At 35.3% G+C, this 27,387-nt stretch overlaps 1 protein-coding gene across 3 annotated transcripts in view; it reads left to right on the forward strand.

Moving 5' to 3' along the window:
- Window positions 1-27,387, forward strand: part of NOL4 (nucleolar protein 4) — a 449,007-nt gene that overhangs the window by 363,039 nt on the left and 58,581 nt on the right. For all 3 annotated transcript variants that reach the window (XM_078153441.1, XM_078153440.1, XM_078153442.1), the window contains one exon: window positions 9,203-9,316. In XM_078153441.1, coding sequence (XP_078009567.1) covers window positions 9,203-9,316 — 114 coding nt within the window. The remainder of the gene's footprint in view (window positions 1-9,202; window positions 9,317-27,387) is intronic.

Here is a 27,387-nt window from a genome sequence, read left to right on the forward strand (position 1 = left end):
GATATGTTCTCCAAGGAGAGGGAAAAATTGTTTTCATCATGTAATAATATCACTGAATCACAGAAGTTTTTATGAGTTGAAGACACTTCACTAGTCAGCTATTCCAACCCCTTATACATGAAAGGAATATCCACTATAACATAATCTAAAAGAAGTCACCCAGCCTCTTGTTGAAGGATTCCAAAGCATGAGAATTCACCATGTCCCTATACAATCCAATCATCTTTTAAACAGCCCCAACTGTTAGGAAGTTGGATCCCCCCCAAAAAAAAAATTATCAAACCTAAATTAACTTATTTTGTGGCTTTCTCCTCAAGAATTCATACTTAAGAATCCTAACATGCTCTTTAGGGAACATTTGACCTTTGTTAAGGAACAATCTATAAACATTACCCCGAATAAATTTATTTAGTCATTCAATCTAATACTCATGGCCCTAACATTAAATAAATAATATGTATACATATGGGTATGTACATATGTGTGTAGTAAAAAATTCAATATATTCTCATGTCATTGGTATTCTTTCTGACATATGTACCTTCTTTATGTAAACAAGCTTACTTGGTGTTTTGCTACTTGGGTATTTTGTTTTACAGATTCAATAGAACTCAACTAGCTGGAAGAGACACATGTTCATGTTTTTCTATATATTTTTAGCCCTGCACTGATTCTGTACTAAACTCACTTATCATTTCTCAGTGTAGAAAAAAGGAGCATCTGTATCTTGAATTACATGTATATATACATATGCATATATACATATATGTGCATATACATACATATATATATATACATATATATATATATGAAATAAATTAGCTCCAGAGGATTCTGTTATCTATCCTCATTAGAATTTAAGAACATACTTAGTCAAGTAGCCATTGAATGACTGCGTAGATAAATATTTTTAGTTGTTAATTAGCTCTACAGGGGGTCTTTGAATTTCACTCCACTTCTGCCATTTCTTTGAAGGTTTGTTTTGGCTCCAGAAAAAAAAGAAAAAAAAACATGTATGCAAGACATCCAGATATGTAAATTGAATGACAGCAGATTAAATGTGTGAAGAAAAAAAAAGTTCCCTGAACTTTACTTCAAGTAAATTGATCTGTACATTCAGACTGAATTGCTATTGCAATTCAACCACACCATTTTATGCACTGTTAGCAACTTCATTCGCAAAGTTGCATTATGAAAACTTAATTATGATATGAACAAGGAGTAACTAATGCTTTACTCTTTTTGGTTGTTAAGAAATAATCTATTTTGTGTAATCACAACCACCTAAATAAACTGTCTAGAGGAGTCTTATCTAAGTGAAGTTAGTTTTGTAGAATCAACTGCTAGTTTCAATTTGTCTGTGAATTGAGAGAAGCCACAGAGGTCTCTGCCATTTACCTTCTAGAGATGGTGTTTGTTATTTTTTTTACAGCGTTCCTTTAACATGAAAATAGCGCAAGTGATGAGGGACATGCCTCCAGGCTTCACACAAGATAAGCAATCGAGTTCCAAAGTCATAATTATATTCAGTCATATTATTATTGTTATAATAAGTTACAGCAGAATACTCCTGGATTTCCTCAAGCTAGTTTCTCTATAAGTGGCTACTTAACCAAAGTATGTACTGTTGTCCTGATCTGAGTTCCAAATTGGGGTGGGGGAGGGGTTGTGAGGGGGGAACCTCTCTCAAGATATTGATCTACATATACATATATCTCCACATACAGACATACTGTCTCTATACAGAGACAAGCCTGCTGCTGTCAGTGAGTTATGTGTTATGGAGGCAATTAGGTGGTGCAGTGGATAGAGGTTAGGGCTTGGAGTCAGAATTCAGTTTGAATCCAGACTCAGACACTTACCGGTTGTGTGACCCTGGGCAAATCACTTACCCTCTGCTTACCTCAGTAATCCCAGCCATAAAATGGAGATACTAATAGCTCCTATCTCCCAGAGGTCATTGTGAGAATCAAATGAGGTAATAATTGTAAAGTGCTTGGCGCATTGCCTGGCACACAGTAGTATTATATAAATGTTAGCTATGATTGTTATTGTTATTCTTAATTGTTATTATATTAATATTTATTATTATTATTATTTATTACTTCCCCACTCAGGCTAGGAATAGGGATTAATTAGTGCTGATTCATACTTTCTTCATTTGATTTCTAGGATAATGTAAGCTCCTTGGGGGCAGGGACTATCTTTATTTTTTGTTTTTTGTATCCTTAGCATCTATCTACTAGCACCCCTAACAGAGCTTAGCAATTGCTTGTCTCTATGTAGAGACAACTATATCTTTATAGATATTGTTCAAACATATAACTCCTAAGTCAAAAGGAGCACCCAGAGAGAAAGTATGTATGGGTCAAAATTAGCTCATCCTCATTCCTGCAAGGGACAAAGAGAGGAGGGTTATAGAAGGTCTGAGGGGTCAGTTCAAAGCATGGCCGCCTAACAGTGGGTCACTGCCATCTTCAAGTATATAAAACAGTGTATCTTAAATTCTGTAGTAGTTTTCGTGGGTTGTTATATAATATGGAAAGATTTTTGCCTCTAAATTATGAGAAAGAATAATTATTACTTACAATACAGTGATTACTCAGTTGTCGATAATAATATACACTTTAAGAAGGGAGAAAAAAGCGATAAAGAAAATCCTTAAAGTCAGTTTCTGCCAACACCTTCAACCTTCCCCTCCAACAAACTATTAACAAATATCAAAATTGAACAATAATTTGTATTTTGTCTATTTTCCTGTTCGTTATGATCAGTTCAACTCTTGTATTTGATAGTCACTACATTATAAAATCTAAATTTTTATCTTGACATACAATGCCCTCTTGCCTTAATATGTATTTCATAATCTACTCCACAATCATTTTCTTAACCAATGATTATTCTAAGATAACTTTGAATGAAGCTATTTCTTCAGTAAGAATATCTAAAAGTACCATTTTAACTAATTCTTCAGATTATTGGAGACTTTGTTTATTGTCAGTAAACATTCCTTCTGTAAACATCTATTAAATATCTACAATGTATAAGACACTGTACTAGTTGCTGGGAATATAAAGGTTAAAAATGACATAATTCTTGTCCTCCAAAGAGCATACACTCTAATTAAGCCCTAAAACCCTGAATCCCAAGCATACTGAAATGTGCTTACCTTTATTCCTTTTACCCTTAGGAGTAATTGTGGTTGGTTATTTAAAAGCTAGCTAGCTCTAAGAGTTACTAATGAGGGCAATTAAACCAACCTTTTTCTTGCAGGGTGGGGAGAGAGATATAATAAGATTCATTTTACTAATTTGCTGATCACTGGTGGATTTTAGCCATTTTATAGATTCTAGTTGTGAAATACATTATGTGCCATACATTATCATTATTCTTTCATTTTAAAAGTTACAGTAATTGTTAGTTTAAATATATGTCTGTACCTTCACTGTTGGTGTTGCTTAAAGTAAGCATTTGCTTGGGTCTGGGCTTTTTGATAATGAAGTGTTGGACTTGTGAAATTCAAATGTACTTAGGAAATAAAAATATAATTGAATTTACTAATGTCCAAGAATGTTCTATCAAGGCATGAATCCACCGCTAACTACACATAAAAATAATCTTTTTTTTAAAAAAAATGAAGCTGTTACTGAACAGCTCAAGAGTTTCTAAATTATTTTCCAGAAGTACATGACTTTGCAACCAGGCTTTAGTCATGCTTCACATGGCCTGTTTCCTTGAACTTTGAAATTCATGTTTTCAATGGTGTTCATCACCATTAGCCTTGTATTTTTAAAAACATTTTTATTAACATGCCTTGGTTTCACATTACAGACATTTATGGATTACTCTTACTGCTAGAGAGGATTCTTAGAATTATGTAAAGCTACCAAGAGAATGACCTCATCCTTATACCCATTCTCAGAATAATGTTTTTAAATGTGTTAAATAGAATTATCAAGGAAAACAATTTTATTGAAATATAGTTGTCCAAAAAACACTTTTTAAAATGATTTCACAAACCCAGAGTTGAGAAATCCTGGCTATGGAATATTTTTTATGGAAATTCACATCTGCCTCCTTCCAGCAACAGCTACAACTTCAATCTTCAATTAAAGAGAGACTTAAAAAAAAAAAACTACCAGGTTCACTGGGACAACTTAGCCATATGCATAACGACACAATCACCATTGATTCAAATATAGGTAATTAACAAGATAAGAGCAGTGCTGAGCAGAGATGCCCCCAGAAGCAAGTTGAGAATGACAGCTAATTATGACCAGTTAATTAGTGAGCAGTGAGTAGTTAGCTCTATCTATCACATAGAGGGGGAAAAAATAATAGGTAACCAACCTTCCCAGTATCAGCACAACTTGGATCACATGCCTTGCTATACTCAAATATATTTGTTCTCTTTTTTTTTTTATTTAGGGTTTTCTTCAATTTATTCTCAAATGGACTAGAGTGTGACCAACCTCCTTAAAAGAGGGACATGTTTTTCTGGGGGTTTTGCCAAAATGATTTTCATTTGTTTTAAAATGTTCTCTTTGTCTCATCATTCCCTAAAACTCTTTTGTTTCTATGGTCACTTTTTCTGGCATAAGCAGGCACTGGGCCTGAGCAGCAGCATTCTTTTGCCAGTCCAGAGCTGCAGCATTTAGTCCAGAGTAGGCATTGATTCATTATGCTAATTACCTGTCAGCAACGCTCAGAAACAGTGACATTCCAATGAACTCACGGTTGTCCATGGGAATAAAGAAGACTAAGGGAGAATAGACAAAAGAAACACACATCCCATTTTTGACAATAATTTAAGCCTCCTCCATCAAACCCATTATAATGAGAAATATTTGTTAATTTTTTTCCAAAATTATACCATCTTGCTTTGATTGCCCTAGAGAAAGGAAATGGACCAAAGAAGGAAAGCCAGTCTATGAGCAGCAACAAAAGACTTGGCTAATCGAACCAGTATAGTCAGCTCCATAATAATTAATAATTTGGAGCTGGAGGAGGGAATAGCTGGTGGTGTTTAATGCTATCTTTGGATACAAAACTGTGACCTCAGGGCACTGGCCAATAGTGGAATCAGAGAAGTGCTGTAGCATTTAGGGCAATCCATTATCAACCCTGAAGAATCTCTTACTAAGCCAATTTTTATGTAAAAGAAAGATTCTCTTGGTTATTTTTTTTTCTGACTACTAAATACAAGCTCAGTAATTCAGATTCCGCAAAGTATTCATCTTATTTCTATTTTTAGAAGCCCATGGAAAAGTTGCAATAGATGATGGTTCCTGTGTCCCTATATTGTCTCCAGGTTGAATGGACTTGGTTCTAAGCTTTAATTCAAGTTCAAAAACTTCAGCAGTCATTTAACTCAAGGGCTCAGGAGCAGCACTGGGCGAGTCTTCTGATTAAGCAACCACTGGCCTGGGGTTTGTGTGTTTTTGTATGAGGGCTCTTTTTGGTTGTTGTTTTTAAATAAGCAAATTAATAAGATAAACACTATTTCACAGTGGTACTTTACTGACTTAATAAAAAGCCTGTTTTCAAGGATTTAAGCATTTTCAAATGGATTCTAATTACTGAGGAGTCTTGCATATCCATAAAAATCAGGTTACGGCAAGGTTTCTATTTATAATTTTTAAAATCCTAATTAATATATGTATACTTGAAATTAATAAAATCATATTTTTAAAAACAATTCTACAAGGCATGTTTCATTTGCTAATTTAGACTGGCCTTCTTTGCCCCAGTGAGTATAAATTAGCTTTATTATAGTATTATTTTACATTCAAATGTTAATTATACTATTGTTTTACCTGTGATTTCATGGGTAGGTGTCACAGGTCTTGGCAGCTGTTTTATAAGGAGATAGTATATTTTGTCTTCATGATTTTTGGTTGTGAATCATGTTTGCTGTGTAATTATTTAACCTTTACATAATATTTGAGAACTGAACAATAAGTAGCTTAAATGAAATGCCATGGGGCTGGTTTTTATTGAGGGAGTTAGGGTGATCTAATGAAAAGAGCACTTACTTGAGAATCAGAAGACTTGAGCTAATTTTAGCTTTGCAGTCAACCAACTGCACGATTTGGAGTGAGTTGTTTTAATTCTCAAGGCCTCAGTCTCTTCATCTGTAAGATAAATGTGACATGGCTAAGGTCCCCTACAATCCTAACATTCTATGATTAGACATTAAACTGAGAGCAGCACTACGTTAAGGAATAATGCTTACATTCTTAAACCATAAACCCACATATGACCTCTCCGACTGTGAGTTTCCTCAGGTGTCATCTATTCTCCCACTCTGTCTCTAGGTGAAACTCTATTTAAATCATTCATATGGAAATATTGTGAAATAAAAGATTTGCCAAATAGAAGGTTCCCCAATATTTTTGCACCTTTCAACTGCAAGAAGATTCTCTTATACCCTAAGGTATTTTACAGTGTGTTTTTTTTTTCAAATTAAAGACACATTGTAATAAATATATAAACGTACATAATATTGTAAGTGTTTTTATTACATGTTTCACATTTTAATTCCTCTGTTCTACAGGCTATATCTTTTCCTTAAGGTACTTTTATTTCTGTTCATTAATCTCTTTCCACCAGTTTAACCACCCCATCTTTTAACAAAATCCTAATAGGGAGACAGAAGGGAAATTAGAGGTAATGAGTGAAATTTCCCTTTCCTTGAGTGAAATAGAGAATTAAGATTTGAAAAAGAGACACTTTTAACCCCACACCTGGAACTTAAAGAGAGATCTAATAATCTATTTTTCTAAGACAAGTGTTCTTCACCCTTTTCTGTCATAGAGCCCTTTAGAAGTCTGGTGAAGCCTATGGGTCCCTTCTTAGAGTAAGGTTTTAAATGCACAAAATAAAATACATGAGATTACAAAGGAAAGCCACTATATTGAAATAGAGTTGTCAAAGATTTTTGCTTAAAAAAAAAAAAGCAAGGTCACATACCTCAGGTCAAGATCCATGTTCTAAAAGGATTAGTCTCTTATTGGTATAATACTGATTTGCCCTTAATATCATGTGTCTCTGAAAAACAAATCCATCAGCAATATCAGAGGCATAGGGACCAGGAAGCCATTTCTGATGCCTCTACTTGGCAATACTCTCTCTCCTCAAACTGTTAGAGTTATGCTTAACTGTTGACATGTTATCTCTCCTCATTAGAATGTAAACTCCTTAATGGAAGAGACTATTTCTCATTTTGTCTTTGTATGTCCAGGACTTAGCAGAGTGCCTCTCAGTTAGCAGATGCTTAATAAATGTTTGCTGAGTTAGACTTGGGAGGGGGATGTGGGTGAAAGGAATTATGACCCTTTATGTTTCCTCTGAAGGCCAAAGGTCAGTGAGCACCCATCTAATTTATGCTCTTAAAAGTCATACTGGCCATATTTTACGGAAACCCATAATCTGTCACTTTTCTGGTTAAGAAAGAAGAATTAAATTAAAGCCTTTCAATAGAGTTAGCAGGCATTTTAAAGTTGATCAGGTGCTTCTGGAATGTTTAGCAGTCCAGTTTGTTTCTCCACACTGCCTGGTACATAATAGCCCTTTAATAAATGCATACTGATTTAACAGTACAGTTTCATTGGATTGTCTCTCTGCTTGGCCCTTAGCATTCCAGTTTCCCTACTTCTATATTATTTTCTCTGCCCCATTCTGTAGTCTGTTACTTTTGATCTTCTTGCAGAAATAACTTCCAAAAAAATCTATCCAGACTCAGTGATACTAGTTGTACTTCTCAGTTGTCAAAGCTATATATGATCATCTCTTGAGAGAGCCTGCAGGATTAGTAGATGAGTAGACATATTATCATGGTATAGTGTCAGCTTTTTGTCAAGGAAGGCTACCCTCTCCAGAAAAGCAGAGAGCAGATCTGCTGGCTGAGCCTTAATCATTGCCTTATCGTTCACACAAGGCCAGAGCACTGGTTTCTATCTGAGTATGGGAAAACACCTATAACCATCTATCAGAAAACTAGTGACCAAACCTAACTTTTGTAGAAATTGGAATGATTATATAAATCTTACAGTGAGATTTGTCTCTAATATTTCTCTTGGGGAGAATTAGAAAACTGAATATCATTGAGAAAATACTAGAGCTTCATGGGGAAAAATCTGTTTCCTATTTGTTAGAGCTTTTAATAACTTACATACATGTTGTTGACTAAAGCTTAATGAAAAGAAAACTGAAGAAGACATGTCGGGTGCATTAATTTCCTTAAATTGTGCTTGTATTTTTTAACTGTGTTCAGCTCCAACTTATTTTTCATGTTATTTTGGTTCTATCTCTGTGTATCTTAATTAAGAAAACTGGTTTAGGTAGTCATTAAGTCCTTCATCTTTCAGCAAGAGGATTTTGTGTGTAATTACTGAGAAAAGAATGAAAATAATCTGTTCTGTGGTCTTCACAAATTGATATGAGAGTTGCATTGCATTTATAGTCATTTGGGTGGTAGTTCAGCCAATGATTCTGTGTGGGTCATAAGGAAGTTAGATTTACACATGTAAATGTTATTAACTTTCATAATGTGAATTCATATAAAAAACTACATGTCTCACATCTGGAAATGTATCTATATTGCTCTAGTATAGCCATCTATTAGTATGTCCAAGCAGGTATAGATTCATTTTTAAATCACATCAATTTCAATCACATCAATCATGCTGCAACAAAGATAGTAAATATTCATAAAATTTCATACCAAGAATGTTCTGAGTTGGTCTGACAATCTGTTATGTTTTCAGTGATATTTGAGTCCCATCACTTGTGTTTTTATAAGTTTAAAAAACACTGTCATCTGCTACAAAGGAATTAAAAATGAATTTCTAGTTTTATTAGAAATATTCAGATAGCAAGGTTACTGCTGTGATGCTTCGAGTGTGACACTGCCTACAGAAAACGCAGCCTAATGAGCCAAACTCAATACTCTGGACAATGGCACTGTGGGGGAAATGATGGATCTGTGTATGCACTGCAGCTTTAACCTCTAACTAGTTTTCATTTTTCATCTTTACAATTTCCATTTCCTCCTTCTGTTCAAATAAATTAAGTTACAATGAATGGATCCTCCTGCACATGTGACTCTTCTGTGAGCTCCTCTAAGGAAATCACTGGTTTGTTAATGAGCCTATTATTAATGTTTATTTTTCCTTATTTTTTCTCTCTCTCTCTTTTTTAGTCTCGACCTATTCCTTCTCACCTTACTTCAGCAGTTGCAGAGAGTATCTTGGCTTCAGCCTGTGAGAGTGAGAGTAGAAATGCTGCAAAGAGGATGCGTCTGGACAGACAGCAGGTACCTAGGTGTTTGGGGATCTGCCATATTCCTAATTGCTATCCACTGAAGTGAAAGTCTTTTGTGTAATACAGAAGAATGAATCATTTGAAACATGTTTAGCAGGGAAACAATTCACAATGAAGTTCTGAAAAAAACAGGAAAACATTTTCTGTCTTTCTTAAATAAGCCAAGGTTTCAAAAGGTATGTAGGTTACAGATAAAGATCAAAGAGTAGCTATGGTCAACAGTAAAGGAAGAACAATATAAAAAAAGAGAATCTTTTCTTGATCTCTTTGCTACTATTTCCAAGACTGATTGCTTAAACAAGTGTGTGTGTATGCCCTGATATTAATTGATAGTGCAGGGATGGGTAACTTTAGGCCCTTGGTTTCATTTCATCTGCAGTAAAGGATAAATACCAGAAATTAGGATTACTCATTTATGCCTACAGTTGTGAAAATACAACACTGACTATCAAAGTGTTTACTGGCATTAAAGTAAAAAAAATAGAAAATGAGGATATTAGTCCATGAAAGACCATTTCTCTGTGTGCAAGTTCCTCTATGTGTGTTGCTTTCCTTCTGTGGGTTTATATATTTGTACGTTTGTAGCCTCTGTGAGTTTGTGACCATCTCCATGTCTGTGTATAGGTCTATGTATGAGGATCTGTATGTTTACTGCACTGGTTTTCTTGCAGTCTCCCTTTATCTGTGCTTTCTTTTTATATTCATTTTTCTCTATCTTCCTCCTTTCCATCTCCTCTTCACTAGTGATAAGATAGAAAATATATTTTAATTATCAAATAGAATTTAATGTCCCCTGCCCTTAAGTTAAAAGGCATATCAGCAGAACATTTGATACTGCTCTCTCAAAAAGAAACAAATTAAACTGATTTATAATGGTGTGGCCCCAATTGTTTTTTTCTCCCTCATCTCCCATGGCTCTTAGTAGAAAAAATAGGTTTCTCACCCTTGCTGTAGGAAATGTGTTAAAAGTGTGTTAAAATCTGTAATTCATGATCAGCAGATACAATTCTGTATGCTAACTAGGCCAAAGACCTCAGCTGAGCAAACACACACATAGCCTTAGTCTCAGGAATGAAAAGAGTAGATAAGTAACAATTTAAATTTTGACTAATTATTCATTTCTGTCATTTGTGTTTAGCATTTATTTATTGTTGTTCAGTCCTTTCAGTAAAGTCTGACTCTTCATGACTCCATTTGGGGTTTTCTTGTTAAATATACTGGAATGGTTTGCCATTTCCTTTTCCAGTTTATTTTACAGATGAGGAAACTGTGGTAAATAGGGTTAAATGACTTGCCCAGGATCACACAGCTAGAAAGTGTCTGAGGCCAGATTTGAACTCACAAAGAGGAGTCTGCCTGATTCTAGGTCCAGCACTTTATCCATTGTACCACCTAGCTGCCCTATAAATTAAAATAAAATTATACTGTTGTTATGCTGTATTATTTAAATTAATTTCCCTGGACACAAGGTTTCTCTTAACAAAACCAGCCTAGTAGAAGGGGGGTTAATGGAAAGTTCCGGGCTCCTCAGTGTTAGATTTGTGATGTTTCTGGTAGCTTATGGAGGAGGAGGTAGCAGTGCTGTCGCAGCTGCAGGGCTCTCAAGGAGAAGCTGGAGTCTGATTGCACAAGGGCTACAATCAGTCACATGGTCCCCTTGCGTGGAAGTGGGAAGCAACACATCCCTGTCTTTTCCCCAGTCACACTATGTAGCCTCTCTGTTATTGGGTGGGGAGCCATCCTTGAGAGATAGGAGGGCTGTATTCTGTTGGGGATAAAATAGGAGAGGTGTGGCACACCATACTGAGGTATGGTAAGGTATTCCAAGGTCTGAAACATTTCTTACATCTATTGTTACATTTGATAACAAAATAACTGACAAGACTGCTTTCTTGGAATGTAACCTCTTCATTAATGGAAGCTTTATTGCATATGCTATTAATAGTGAAATTCTTCCAGGCAATGAACTAGGATAAGTGTGTGAATTAGCTAGCTATTAGGAAATGCTCCTGAATTTCCACAAGTGCCTAATATTCTCAGAAATAGCAACTTAGAAGGAAGGACTTACTCCATGTTTAGAATCAAAGGAATATTATTAATGCATGGGAATGCTTAAAGTCTTAATAACATGGGTTTCAGTAAAATGTTTTGCAGCATTTCCAACCATATCCCTGTGGGCAAAGGGGAAAGATATGGGTTAGGTGAAGGTATAATCAGTTAGACTTGGACATTATTTAATGATTAGACCCCAAGGGTGCTGATTAATAGATTAATGAAGAAGTACAATATAGTACAAAGAGCACTGGAAAGGAAGGAAGAGAGCCTGTGTCCAAAGTATCGGGCACAGCCAACGTCTGTGTGAAATTTGCTGTTGCTCAATCATTTTTCAGTTGTGTCCAACTCTTTGTGATCCCATTTGGGGTTTTCTTAGCAGAGATACTGGAGTGATTTGCCATGTCCTTCTCCAGCTCATTTCACAAATGAGGAAACTGAGGCAAGCAAGGCTAAGTGACTTGCCCAGGGTCACATAGCTAGTAAGTGTCTGAGGATGCATTTGAACTCAGTTGTTCACGTCCTGCACTCTTTCCACTGCACCACCTAGCTGCCCCTGTATGAAATTACATTCAGATTATTTCACCAGTGAGTTTCAGTTTACTCATCTGTAAAATGTGTTCTGTGTTTCCGGAGGGATACTGTCTCTAGTGGACGGACACAGGGATCTGTCCTTATCAAGTTTAAAGCTAACTGCAAAGTTTGGAGGGATACAGTATTCTGGCTTCAAGTTCCTAGCACCAGGAGAAAATCTGTTAGCATTATATTTTTTTGCTATGCCCCTTTCTTTGCAGAGAAAAATAAGAATATAGACTAAGATCTGGAAGAAACTGTACTGACCACAGAGTACAACACCCTTATTCTACAGATGAGAAAACTGAAGAGGTTAAGTGACATGCTTGGTACAGTGCCTGGCACATAGTAGGCACTTAATAAATGTTTATTGACTGACTGACTTGCTCAAGGTCACAGAGGTAATACACATGGGTAGGAGCAACAGCAACATTTGAACTCAGGTTCTCTGACTCCAAGTTGTTCTTTCCATTGCACTAGTTAACACATTAAATAATAGAATTGGAACTCAGGAGCTTCTTGACCTCAAATCTAATAAGATGAAATCTAGTACTGATAGACCTAAAGTCTTCCACAAAGGTTAAAAAAAAAACCAGTGAGGACTGAGAATGATTTGGCAGTGATCATCGGTAACTTGAGGGAGGGGAAGAGAGAGAGAGAGAGAGAGAGAGAGAGAGAGAGAGAGAGAGAGAGAGAGAGAGAGAGAGCACGAGCAGTTTTCAGGTAAATGATGAGGTCAGAAGCCAGAAGGTAGAGAGTTAAGAAAGGAAATGAAGGCATCTATTATAGATGCCTTTCTTCTTCAATTATTTGAAAGACATTCACATGCAAAAGAAATTTGAGTTCTCAGAATTTCAGAGTTAAAAGGTACCTCAGCATCCATGTAGTCTAACCCATACCTAAATGGAAATAAAATTTCCTGTACTACAAAATACTTGAAAGTGGCAACTCTGCCTCTTTTTGAATACTTCCAAATTTGCCTCTGAAAATTTAGGCATGATGCCTTTGCAGCTGTTTTACAGGCATTGTGAAATTAATTAATTAATTAAAAATCTAAAGAGCTTTACAATCTGGATCTGCATGTCATCATTCAAAATGCTAAATAACTTCCTCTGTTCCTTATTCTAATACAAGTTTCACTTAAGACAGTCCTGTGGCAAAGGCTAGAAGCTAGTATTGTAGCAGATGCAAATAGCAAAAACTTGAAGAAATAAGCTTTTTTCTCTTCTCTAAAATGTTTGAGTATGACAGCTTAAGATGTTTTATAAATTTATAAATCACTCTCTTCTAGAAGCATTGGTTTTTCTTAGTTTTCAGCTCCAATATTTGATGCATCTGTGGGTTTTTACTCGTACCCAGAGAATTTTCATTTTGATTTGGAAAATTGACTCTATTTTCCACTTTGTCACTGCAGAAATATGAACTATCATGTTTGAAGTTTGTATGCCATTATTATTAAGTGGCCATTTACTTGAAACTCAGAGATTTCAGTGCTTTTCTTTATGGTTTCAATAGAAAATTGTTTAAGATAAGATCTGTATAGGTGATTGCTGATGTTATTTTTTTCCTCTTTTTGTGCATTTTTCAAACAGAATCTTTGCTTATTTAAAATAATTTTTTGCTTTATTTTCTTTCTGGGCATGCCTGGATTTTAAAGTTTGAGAAATTACATTTTTTTAAAAATTTTTTCTCCATTATTTTAATAGGAAAATTATGATCTATTAGGGATATAATGAAAAGAAAGCAAAAGGTCTATGCTAATGACAACAGCCTGAGCTGTAGCAATGACCCAAAGCTCTACCTCAATTCCCTTTTAGTTAGGCAGAGTCTAAGGCTCCTGGGAAAATGATGTGTCTTGTCCCACTAATCTGTTTTATTTCACCGGAAGATTTTAAAGGGATCTTTGACATCCTCCCATGTTAGAAAGTTTGTCATCTAATGTCAGCAGGGGAAAAGTTCAAACACTGAAAAACTGAGACACCTTATTGGTAGACTGCTGTCAGAGAAGTGGAGAATTGCTAAAAATTAAAAATTTTTAAAAATTACTTGGAAATTTGTACATGAACATATTCCCAAGACCTGCACATAATCAGACAGCTAGAACCTATGGAATTTAAGGAACAATTATACTAAGTTATACTAAGAAACAGTTATATACTTCCTACCTGTTGGGTTTTTCATAATTCTCAAGAGTAAATATCATATTCATCTCTGGAATTTTCCTTATATTCTCTGTGTCTAGTGATAAGGAATGGATTAAGAAGGATAGAGCTGGGGAAATGAGAGGTAAAAAGAATCATTAATGAATACAAGGGAGATTGTTAATGAAGATTTTGTGGGCGTAAACACCTCTTTCAAAAAGGGACCATTGGTCATGACAGAAGCTTTTGTTCAGATATGTAGCGCACGTGTGTGTGTGTGTGTGTGTGTGTGTGTGTATTTTTGTTGTTCAGTCATTTCAGCTGTGTCGCTTCGGGACCCCATTTGGGGTTTTCTTGGCAAAGATACTGGAGTGGTTTGCCATTTCCTTCTTCACTTCTTTTTATAGATGAGGAAACTGAGACAGACAGTGTTAAGTGACTTGCCCAGGGTCACACAGCTAGTAAGTGTCTAAGGACAGGTTTGAACTCAGAAGATGAATCTTCCTCACTTCTGGCTGGGCTATTCACTACCCAACCTAGCTCTGTGTGTATATACATATATATATATACACATATATATGCATAGATATACATGTGTATATATATGTATATATGTATGCATATGTATTTATACACACATACGTATTTTATATATATGAGAAAAGTTTTCTTCCATAGTTTCATGTGTAGAGGATTTAATAAGCCTTAAGTTTCTACCAAACAGACATATTTGAAACAAAAAAAAACCCTTCAAGTGAAAAATTGAAATGGATAACTTAAAAACTATTGTTTGATCCATGGCGTTACTCTTGATATACCTTCTTCCCTTTCCCCACAATCAACTTTAACCCATTTCTAATCCTTAATTTCATTTTACATAGCTGATAAAGTTGAAAACCACAGCATACGATGATTAATTGAAGGAATGGAAATGTTACCCTGTAGAATAAAAATAACACTAGGATTTATAGAGCATTGTAAGGTTTGCAAAGAGTTTCACAAATATCTCATTCTATCCTCACAACAACCCTGAGAAAGAGTTGCTATTTTTATCCCCATTTTATAGATGCAGAAAATGAAGCATAAGTGACTTGCCCAGGGTCACATCACTAATAATCACGTTTTACAGATGAAAATGAGGCAGGCATCAATTAAGTAACTTCACTAGAGTCACAGAGCTAGTAAACTTCTGAGGCAAGATTTGAACTCAAGTCTTCCTGACTCTAGGCAGGCTCAGCACCCTGTCTACTGTACCACCTAGTTGCCTAGATAAGATATAACAGGAGACAAGGTAGCTAGCTGTCTTCAAGGATTTGAGGGTCTGTCATATTGCTTTCCTTGGCTCCAAGGGACCAAATAAGGACCCCTGAAATAGAAATTGCAGAGAGGCAAATTTACTCTTAATATATGTAAAAAATTTCCTAATGAGCAGACCTATCTCTAAGAGGAATGGGCTCCCTTAAAAGTTAGCACCTCTGGAAGATTTTGAGTGGAGATTGTATTGAAGCTTGCCAGAGATGCAGAGAAAGTTGTTTGATAAAGGCTAGAATAAGTAACCTTTAAGGTGCCTGCCATCTCTGAGATCCTATTATTCTTCTGTAAATTTTGAGATTATTAGCTTATAGGAACATGATGCATAGTATATAATGAAGGCAATAGTATTCTTAATATTAAACTTAAGAAACATTGCAGACACATGTTTACAGTGCTAATAGTGTATAATGGCTGGGACATTTGCATTATCATTACTAAATGTTTGGGGATGCCTATGAAAAGTAGAACGATAGTAACCATTGCATTATGACAGGATAAAGCTGCCTTCAATTGTACGAGCCTCATGACTCATTATTAGGATGTACCCTATATGTTAGTGTTTAGTGTTGTGGGAAACGCTAGCCTCAGAGGGTATTATAAGAGCTTTAGCAAGTGAGTTATTGATAGATCTAGCATTGAAGTCAATACAGAGAGTGTGCCTGAGTAATTCAGAGTACTGTGATAGCATGGCTGGAGCTTAATACTCTGGTATAACAAGAATCAGGGTATGTTCAGGCTGAAATCTGAACTACTGGCATACATATTGGTACTCAGTGCAAATATCAATGCGAGGGGTAGTAGACTGCCATGTTCTGTATGTCCTAATGCAGTGATACAGTCTGCATAGATTCTGTATTTCGCAGCCTAATTGATTAAATAACTCCTCAAATCTCTTGTGAAGGAAGGAGTACCCAAGACAAGCACCAGGAGATCAAAGGTCTGTGGCTCAAGTAAATACCAGCAAGACCAGACACACTAAGTTCTCTCATCTCCGCGTCAAATGTGGGAAAACATAACCAGTGAAATTTAGTTTCTTGTAGTTTACCAGAACCTAGATATGGCCGTTTTTAGACCATTGCACAAAGTAGCTTAGAGCATGCCATTTATAGCCCTCTTTAATAAAGTGAGATAAAAGTCATTTCTATTCTCTGTTTAGCCCTGAAGCATAATTTTATCATCAGAATTGAACTAATTTCATCTTCCATGCTGCTATAATTAAATGTCTTTTCTGTACTGTATTACTATAAAACTGATTGAAATTTTGTGTTTGGGCTGAGTAATATGGGAATCTCCAAGTAAGAGTCCCTATAGGTCTTATCAAATATGTTTTCAATTTAATTATTTTTTTTTCAATATGCTACCCATATACAAGGAGGTTGCTGTTTGCACTTGTTAGAACAATGCTCACTTAGAGTTGATTTTCTTATCACTAAGAGAATTCTAAAATGTTCCTTTGGGGTTCAGTTGCAATGATAGACTGTTTTTCTCCATTTGAACACAAAATGGGTTCTGGACCCAAGATTTTGGCCTCATCAACACCAGGCTTCAGCCAGGTGAGCTTGCCAGAGTGGAGAGCTTTAATTAAGACTTTCACAATTCAGATAACCCACCTTAACCCTTGATAGAACAAAAATTGATCTGGGTAGTATTATCATTCAGGTTCCTTCAACAATTAAAAAAAAATATTAGTTTGAAGTGGCTGAAAAGTTTACCTTGTAAAATATTCATTTAAGAACCAGGAAAAAATACACATTTTCTAATATTTTATGCAGTTGTGATAATTACCTCAACAGATACTTGAGAGTAAACCACGATTTCATTCAGGCTGAAGTAAAAATATTTGATAAATAATTACCTCAGCAGATATTTGAGAGTAAACCATGATTTCATTCAGGCAGAAGTCACAATATTTGACCCTGGTTTATAGATAGTTACAACTTAGATATTAAAAAGTAATCACAGAAACTGGACAGAGCATATCCTTCCAGTTCTAAATACATGCCTGTATTTTATTTACTTATTTCATTGTATTTCAGAAAGATGTTCAAAATTGGGGTTGTGAAAATGTAGGCTTCTTTAATAAAGTGAATCATAATTGACCAGATACAACATGTACCAATAGCATATATCACTCTATTAGTATCCTATTGACAGGTGATTGAGCAAAGGAAAAAGTGTTAAAGTTGGAGTCAACAAAGACCCTGTTTCAGAAACACACTAGCTGTGTAACCATGGGCAAGTCATTGAACCCCTTTGGGGCCTCGGTTTCCTCATCTGTAAAATGTGCATAATATTACCCTTAGCACCTTCATTGTCCAGAGATAGTATAGTATAATGAATAGCAGGCCAGAGTGATCTTACAGTCAAGATAACCCACATTTAGGTCACCTCCCCACTTCTCAAATACACTTGCTGAAGGACCCTGGACAAATCACTTCTTCCTTCAGTGTCCCTAAACAGCCTTCTAATACTATATGTATAAAGCACTTTGTAAAGCTTAAAGAGATATAAAAACAGCAGCAACAACAGCAGCAGCTAGTATTTATGTAACACTTAACAAATATTATCTCACTTTATTCTCACAATAACTTTGAGAGTTAGGCACTATTATTATTCCCATTTTACAGATGAGGAAACTGATGTGGACTTGGTTAAATCACACAGCTAGTCTCTGAGTCAGTATTCAAATTCAGATAGTCTTACTTCTGAGATTAGCCCTCTATCCACTGTGCAACCTAGTTGCCCCTGTGTGTGTGTGTGTGTGTGTGTATATATACACACACACATATATACACACATACATATATATAATGTATACATATATACATGTGTATATGCATATATTATAATACATAACATTTATGTGTGTGTATATATATATGTACACATACATGGCAGCTGTCATTATCTGACTAGATACTGATTTAGTTTGTAGAATACCTGAGTATAGCCTGGACTCTGTTATTATTCTCAACGTATATTGCATGTGTATATACATATATGTATTCCTTTCAAAGAGATATCAATTTAGGGATCTAGTCTATACCTGACTTGGTATTGATTTGGACTAATACAGTATGTCTATTCAAAAGAAATTCTAGGAAGTTATGCTCTTTGAACACTGTGAATAGTCTTAGGTCTTGACTAACACAAACTAATTCTAATGGTTGTTACTGGATCATTTGTTTGCCTTTTCATGATAGTCTAATCTAGGAATGTGCTAGAGACATCTTGAACCAGCCAGTAAGAGCCAACTGTTGGATTTTCAGTGTGAGCATTTACACTTTGAAAACTTGTAAATGCTACACATCAGGATTTTTTTTTTGGTAGATTCTCTAGACTTAAAAAAAGTAATAGGGAAAATGTTAATAATGCCGATTAAACTTAGAAATGTGTCTTGTGTACCTTTTCCCCTTTGCCAGACCTGGTTGTTAAACAATTAGGAGCACAACACTAATCTAAGCTTTAAAATGTTGGCTGTGTTAAATAACACTCTAAGCATTTTGGATCATTGCAGTGTTATTTTCACAACAACATGTATCCATGAGTCAGAAATATGGAAAGGAAAGAAACAAATCTAGATAGGATTTTTAAAAATTAATTGTAGGTATGTCATATATAACACTTAGGTAACATGTGCATAGGTGTTTCTATACACACATATTGTGTGTATTTTATCCCTAATGAAAAAAAAATCTGCTAATGTGTTCAGAGAGAAAGGGGAAAAAAGCAAGTCTATGAAATACATTTCTTGTGTCTTTTATTCAAAAGGCAAATTGCTTACACCTTTCTGTCTTATTAAAAACCCTTAATAAATAAAAACATTTTTGTTTTCCAGTCAGGCAACATTTATTAAATGTTTACTATGTGTCAAACACTGTACTAAGTGCTAGAGATACAAAGACAGGCCAATGCCCTTTCCCTGCCCTCAAGGAGCTCATATTCTAATAGGAAAGACAATATGTAATCTTGAATTTATGCTAAGTAGCTAAGCTTAGCTAATATACCTTTAAATACCTCAATCCCTAAAAAGTAAGAAGATTCTATTTTTTTAAATTACCCTTAAAATAAAAGGGTAAACAGAAGTAGAATTTATGAATTTGTTGTGCTCTGATCTAACTACAGACACCTATGACAATTTTTTCCTATTAGTATCATATTTTTTAAGATTGTCTATTTAAGGGGCAGCTAGGTGGCACAGTGGATGGAGCACCAGATAGAGTACCTGAGTTTAAGTCCGGCCTCAGACCAAACACTTGACACTTACTAGCTGTGTGACCCTGGGCAAGTCACTTAACCCCAATTGCCTAAAAAAAAAAATGATTTGTCTATTTAAAATCTAAAATTTTATTCCAAAAACATTTATTAGCTGTCCATACTATTCAAGGTACCTTGATAGGTGCTGGGGATATAGAGTCGAAAAAGTGATATAGTTCTTCCCCTTGAAGAAATGAAATTCTACTGGAGCACTATTTATATTATTTATATTCACATCCACAGAATGTGAATAGTGTCTATGTTATGTTGAATCTCAATCTTGCCATCTTAATATCATCTTAATGATGGGGATGGAAATGGAAATCTTAGAACAAAAATAAAGTATTTTTTTTCCATACACAGCTATGTGCATTCATATTTTGGTGAGGGAGAAGAGGCCATGTTTCAAAAGCTACTACTAAATTAGTGAATCATGCAATTATATGTATATATTCTCTACTGCACATCATAATTAAAACATTGTCATTTTTTGAGTGAGTTTTTTTTTTAATAAGTATGATTAAGAGCCTAGAACCATGAGTATATAATCTCTCTCCTTTTTGGTCACATTTTTAATGCTAGATTTAACCTCCATTAACTGTGGCCACTTCCCCTTGCCATCAGATCAAGTTACTCATGAAATACAAAGTAATTTTAATATGAACTTTAAAAACTCAATAAGGAGGACAAATCTGCTGTGGAAGAATTATTAATCATTCTTTTTAAAGTTAGGGTGATTTTGGTTTAGTCATTGTTTTAAACTATTCCTGCCTATCCTTTAACTCTAAGCATGAAAAGTCAGCTATAAATTCCAGGCTTTTACACAGAGTATAAGGAACTCAACGAAGAATGAATATAACTTTTTCATCATTAAATCAAAGTTGCTTCATGAGTGATGTTTCATAGAAGTAACAAAAATAAAATTTTGCTAAGTTGAGTTCCTTTGATTTTCTGGATTACATCTCTATTTCAGCAAATTAATTTGCTCTAAGGCTTTTTTATTAACTTGCAGTTTTCCTGGTAAAAAAGGTATGTGCAATTCAATTACACTAAGTCATCAGATGTTTATTAGGCTTCTCCAATGTGGAAGACACTGTGCTAAGTGCTTCAGGTAATACAGGGATAAAGAAGATGTGGTCCGTGACCTTTTGGTCTGGGAAGGCAGAAACAGGCAGAAGTTGCAGAGTCAGATTTTAATAGGTGTAATAAAATAAAATAAAATCCTAACAACTGGGACTGTCCATGTGTAGAAAGTGTTGAGTTTGCCATCACCAATGGTGAATTAGTGGTGGAGACATAAATGAAAGCAGGGATGTTGAAGATGGCATTCTTACATAGGTATAGGTTGGATGAAATGACATCTCAGGTTCCTTCCAATTCCAATTAAAGTCTGATTCAATGAAAGAGCATCAGGGAGGGACAGCCAAATTACTTTGAGATATCTGAGAAATGAGAGATTGCTTCTGTCTATTTGGATCAGGATTGTCTTCACAGAGGAAGCAGCATTGAGCCTGGGCCTTGAGAGATGATTAAGATTTTCAAAAGTCAGGGATGGGTGAAGAGAAGCAAGAAGGTAAGGTGATTGCTAAGCATAACGGAGAGCAGGAGCAAATCCCATGAAAGATGAGAAGTACAAATTGATAAAATATGTGAGGGGAAAGACATTAAAAAATAGGTCTCCTTCCTGGTAACCACCCCCCAAAATACAGAATAATGCTTTTTTGATGTAAGCATTTGGTACGGGCTTTTATTCACTGCTCTGAAGGAGGGGGTAAGGGTGCACTCTAAATCTAACTCAGCTGGTATTTCAACCACATTTCTATAGGCAAGACATTGTGTCATTTTCACATCTATTTGGAATCATTGATATATGTTGATAATGGGCCACACAAAGGCAGAAAAGTTGGGTATAATTAGTTGATACACCTTACGTGCCAATATCTGAGATGCATATGGTTCAGAATGTGGATTAAAGTGTCAAGAGCTTTATTAGTATTACTTATTTAAAACCAAATTATTTTTATATGTAGTGCATAAATTAGTACTTCTACATATTTTGTTCATAACATACATTCATTTTAATAATTCTTCTCATATAATTTGTCTGCCCTTTATCCTGTCTTTTCTCTTTCATTTATTCACTTTAAAACATATTAGTTACCTTGACATAACACTGTCATTTGTATTGAGGGAACTGAGCTGTAGTCACACATATATTATGAAGCCAGATATTATAATCATTTTAAACTTGAACTATGGTTTCAAAAGTAGAAGTAGTTATAATGGTTTGATAACCTCATGTGGTGGATATTATACGTTACTGAAAAAAAGCAGTAGAATAGCTTTCCTATATTCAGCTAATTGTGGTTCTGAAATAAGGTTAGAGTAATGATTTAAAAAAATAAAAACAGCTCAGTTTGTCTTTGCCTATCTGTGAATTATCCCATACCCTGTGAGCAATATCTTCATATGTTATGGGATATCTTCAAAGAAAATTGTATTTTCCCATTACAAAAGATCTTATTTGCTGGTAACCTACAGTAATAACACACAGAAGACTACTCCAGCTGTCCTGTTTAACTTGATAGGATTTGATAGAGAGGACTGACACTCACCATGATAGAAGTTATCACCATCACCACGGTCACTTCTGTCATCAGCCTTGTAAAACTGTTCAGAGGATAGACTATGCTCAGAAACTATTTTTCTGAAAAAAACAAATACAAAATTCATCTACAGGGTTATGATCAGTAGTTTGTTCTTTATTAGCTATATCTAACCCTCTGGTTGTCCTATTTTGAAATGTGTTATTTCTCTAGAAAGATAAGTCTCAGCCAACTATCTGTTCTCTTTTCAGTTAACAAATAAGTCTGAGATTGGGACACACTTAGTTTGACTGGTATGCCACTAAATAAATCAATTTAGACAGTGTTGTCATTTTTATTATGTTGGTCTGGCCTTATCCATGAGCAATTAATATATGTCCAATTATTTAGGACTAACTTTATTTCCATAAAGAGTATTTTAAGGTTTAGTTGTCTAACTCCTGTGTGTCTTAATTTATAGACTATTTTGCACATTCTATAATTATTTTGAATGTAATTACTTTTTAAAAAATCTCTTCTTGCCATGTTTTGCGGATAGTATAGAGAAGGGTTGATGATTTCTATAGATTTATTTTGGAAATGGTAACTTTGGTGAAGTTCAATTCACTCTTTTGGGTTCTGTAGATGTCTGTACTATCTTATTATCTTCCAGAAGGGATAGTTTTGTTTATATTTTGCACATGGGCTGAATCTTGCGATATGAAATTCAGAAGGGACAAATGTAAAATCTTGCACTTGGGTAGAAAATAATCAACTTCATAAGTATAAGATGGAGGAGACATACATAGACAATGGTTTTTCTGTAAAAGGCCTGGGGACATGGTAAACTCCATATGAGACAACAATGTGGGCTGGTTACCAAAAAATAAAATATGATCTAGGGCTACATTAAGAGGAGCATAGGCTGTAGGGAGGTGATGGTCCCACTTATCTCTTCCCCCATCAGACCTCATATGAAGTATCTTGTTTAGTTCTGAGCCCCATGGCTTAAGAAGGATGTTGTTAAACTGGATTATCCAGAGGAGGTCAACCAGTAAGGCAAAGGGCCTTGAGTCCATGGTATGTGGGAATTATTTGAAGAAACTTGGCATGTTTAGACTAAAGAATACAAAATGCATAGGAGACATGACAGCTTGTCTTCAAATATCTGAAAGATGATTACATAGAAGAAGGATTATTAGTCTTGTTCTCCTCGGCCCCAGACAGCCGAAGAGGCATCCAAAAGTGCAATGGGATGACTTGAGAGCTGGCAGTTTCCTCCTTTTTTAAAGCCTTCAAACTGAGAGTAGATAATCGTTTGCCAGGTTTGTTGAAGTAGGGATAGTTTCTTTGGATGGGTTGGATCAGAGAATTCTGAGGACTCAATAGAGACTGGAACTCTGATTTCATTGGCTTAGGGAACTCCTAGGTGTGAAAATTTTTTCTTTCAGTGTGCGTTAGCAACTTTCAGTTATAATCTTGGAAAGCTGACTAGAACACTGGCAGTTATGCTACTTTGCCAGGGTCACACAGCCTGTAAGTGTCAGAGGCAGAACACATACTTGCATACATACACACATATATTTACATGTGCATATATATACATGTTATTATGTTTGTGTGTGTATATAAATATATATATACATATATATGTATATATATACATATATATACATATATATGTATATATATATATATATATACACACACATAAGGTTGCCCCAAAGTGATTTCACAATCACAGTATTAATAAATGATATCCAACCTCTAATGTAAAGTCATGAAATCTCAATTAATATCACATAAGCAAATACCTACTTTAAACTTTATTCCAATAGAATTGACCCTATAGCATCATTTTACCTAGCATCTTCTTTTTACGGACTAAACTAAGTTTAGAAAGGATATTATGCCCATAAAGCCTGAGTCAATCTGTTGTTTATTCTATTTCCCACACTACCTTCTGTACTTCTGTTTTGTAACAGAAGGTTTTATGTCTCTAAGTCTGAGGGTGCTCATCTGTGAGGTAGGAATAGGTGACCTCTAGGTCCTATATGACCTACCAAAGGAGTTAACATATGTAAAATACATTTCAAACTTTAAACATTATATAAATGCTAGCTATTATTAGTATTCTTATATGAATTGCTTCATTCTAAAGTGTGATTTACTTCTTGGGGCCATTTTTTTCTGGAAGAAGACATCTCTAATAAAATAATGCAGTGATAAAATACTATTCTGTAAGGAGTAAGAAAATTAGTCAGGCCATCTTTTTATACTAATTGATAATTAATAATGCAACAGTAAGTTTGTTGGAGGCCAGGGAAGCCCTTCTACCCTCAGTATCATACTCTTGACATAACTAAAAGAAAAAGAGAAATTTAGAACAATTTACCTGTTTTTTTTTCTTTTCATCATTAATGAATTCCTCTAAATAGCATTTGTTAGATGTCAGTCTCTAAAAATATTTTCTTGATTCACCTCTGCCTCATGGCTTCCCAGGCTTCTTTCAAATCTCAATCAGAGTCCTGCCTTTTGCAAGAATCCTCCTTCATCTTGGTGCCTTTCCTTTAAAACTACCTCCCAATGTATCCTCTTTATAGATTATTTGTAAATAATGGTTCGCGTGTTGTCTCCCCCAGAAACCTGTGATCTCCTCGAGGGCAGAGAATGTTTAGGCTTTCTGTTTTGTTTTGCCTTTTTTTTTTTTTTTGTAACTGCAGTGTTTAACATAGTACCTGACATATTGTATATATTTAATAAATGCTTGCTGACTTGACTTCATACCACTTCATTACTGGTATAAAAAACACTGATCTGCTATTCTGATGATGTAACCAATCTGGGATAAGGAGAGATTATGTTTCTGTTATTTGTTTTGTTTTGGGATGGGGAGACTGGAGGGAGTTCTCTCAGGATATAATAAATGTATGTTGAATTACAACGAAGACTCTAAATGGCTATACAAATACAGGGTTATTATTCCTGAGATTGGAGAACATGGAGTTGAGGAGCGGAGTAGCTATTTAACACTCAGATATTTATCTTGAATTACTGTGTATTCACTAAGCGACTTCATTCATGCATTTCCCTCCACTTGAGTGGCCTTCTCCTATCTACTCCGTGCAGATCCTGTAGTTATTTACATGTTCTCTACCCCATTACAATGTGAGCTGATCGAAGGCAGAAACTTTTTAACCTTTCTTTGTAAACTCAGCTCTTAGTTCAGTGCCTAGAATCTAGTAAGTGATTAATTGATTGATTGCTCCTCTTCTCTAATCCAATGGTCATGTAGTCTTTAAATGCCTATCTCAAGCCCCACCTTGCTCAGGAAACCTCCCCTGTGTTCCAGTCTCCAGAAGTCACGTACAATGTTAATGAAGGCCAGACCTCAGAGGTCATCTAGTCCATATGACCCCCTCATTCATTTTACAGATGAGGAAACTGCAACCTCAAGGGGATGAAGTGATTTGCACAGGGGTCTCCAAAGCTAGTAAGTGATGGAGCCACAACGTAGATCCACATCTTGTGACTTCAGTAAGTTTGGCTTTCTTTGGTTAGATAGACACTACCACTCTCAGTGAACAAATGATTTCTGCTGCCTTCTCTGGATCCCTGATCCATGAACCCTTGCACTTTAACATAGACTATATTGTACTGAATTTATTCCCTGGGTATTTTTAAAACTATATTATTTTCCTTTTCAAGGATCTCAAGGTCAAAAATCTTGTCTTCCTGCTTCTTTGCACATCCCTCTTCAGCAAGAAAGAATGCAGCTCTAATTTTATAAAAGGACACTCTAATAAATTCTCATTGACTTGAGTTAAATGTTGCTTAGTGACCAGGACATTTTTTAGGAAAAAGAAAGAAATCATGATAGGGCTCTTAGTGTTTTGTTTGTGAACACAGATGATCTGAGGAGTTTTTTCTGTAGTATAAGAATAGTAATACCTAGACATAAAGACCTAGTAGAGACCAAACAGCAAAATGGGTGTTTTATGAGTGGTACCCTTGTTAACTTTTCAGCACACACGTAGAAGCATCTAGGTCTGTGACCAGATAGAATAAAACTATAAATTAGAGGTTCTAGAATGGGGCACGTGTAGGAAAGGGTGGCTAAAGAACATTACATCACTTAGTTACTTGGGCACTGAAGCTTTTAGCAGTTCCAGAGAGTGAACGTAGGTGGCTATTAGGTCTCTGACAAAGCAATTATGTCCTAGACATATATGCCTGGAGCTGACCTGATGTTTCCCTCTGGAGAGTTGTCATAGCAGCCCAAACTGAATAGAGCAGCTTGAGACAAGTGCCCACTGCTTGCTCTGGGGGAAAAAAAGATGCCCTCTAATGTAACACTTGTGAATATTAATGGAGTTGCATATATGTTGCTCCTTAGGAGAGGCTACCATTCTATCTGTTATTAGTTTTGTGTTTGATTTTAAAATAGTCACTTTTCAAGAATTTAAGAGCACTAATAATTAACTCCCTCTCCAGAGAGTTTACAGCACCATTCACCAGAAGTGGTTACCAAGTAACCAAGGTGTTGTTCCTTGGTGAGATGTCTCAGACAGTTTTAACAAAACAATCCAGATGCTATAAGCTGGGTATCCCATGTAGTCTGTATTTCTATTAGGTTAATATTCTGCTTTCTTCTGCCCTACTCTGTTTTCTGTCTCTCTCTGCTACTTTAGGAAGAAATTTATATGAACAAATAATAATCATGCATGTAAATTCACACATGAGTATAGATAATAAAATAAAATGCATATGAGCAAGAGAGAGAAAAAGAGAGAGTTTGTCAGTGTGATTTATGGATTATTAGAAAATAATTTAGGTATTTTAACGTGGTTTCTGTCCTATCACACAATATTTGGCATTATTGTGGACTTGTCAAGCCAAAAAAAGAAAATCCCAATGGTGAGAACTAAAATAGAAGTTACTATAAGAAGCCTACTATTGAAATAAGTCATAATTTTATAATGTAGGCACAGAGTATAAATACTTAAATAAATTGGAAAAAATTACGTGGCCATTTTGCAGGAAAATGGTTTATGCCTCAAGGGCAAAGAAATTATACGTGGATCTAGGGCCATCATATCTGAACAAAACAGAGAGGATCCTGATTCTTTGTATGGGGAGGC

Source organism: Phascolarctos cinereus, unplaced genomic scaffold (genome assembly GCF_003287225.1).
Source record: "Phascolarctos cinereus isolate Bilbo 61053 unplaced genomic scaffold, phaCin_HiC Scaffold_4;HRSCAF=312, whole genome shotgun sequence".
Classification (NCBI taxonomy): Eukaryota; Metazoa; Chordata; class Mammalia; order Diprotodontia; family Phascolarctidae; genus Phascolarctos; species Phascolarctos cinereus.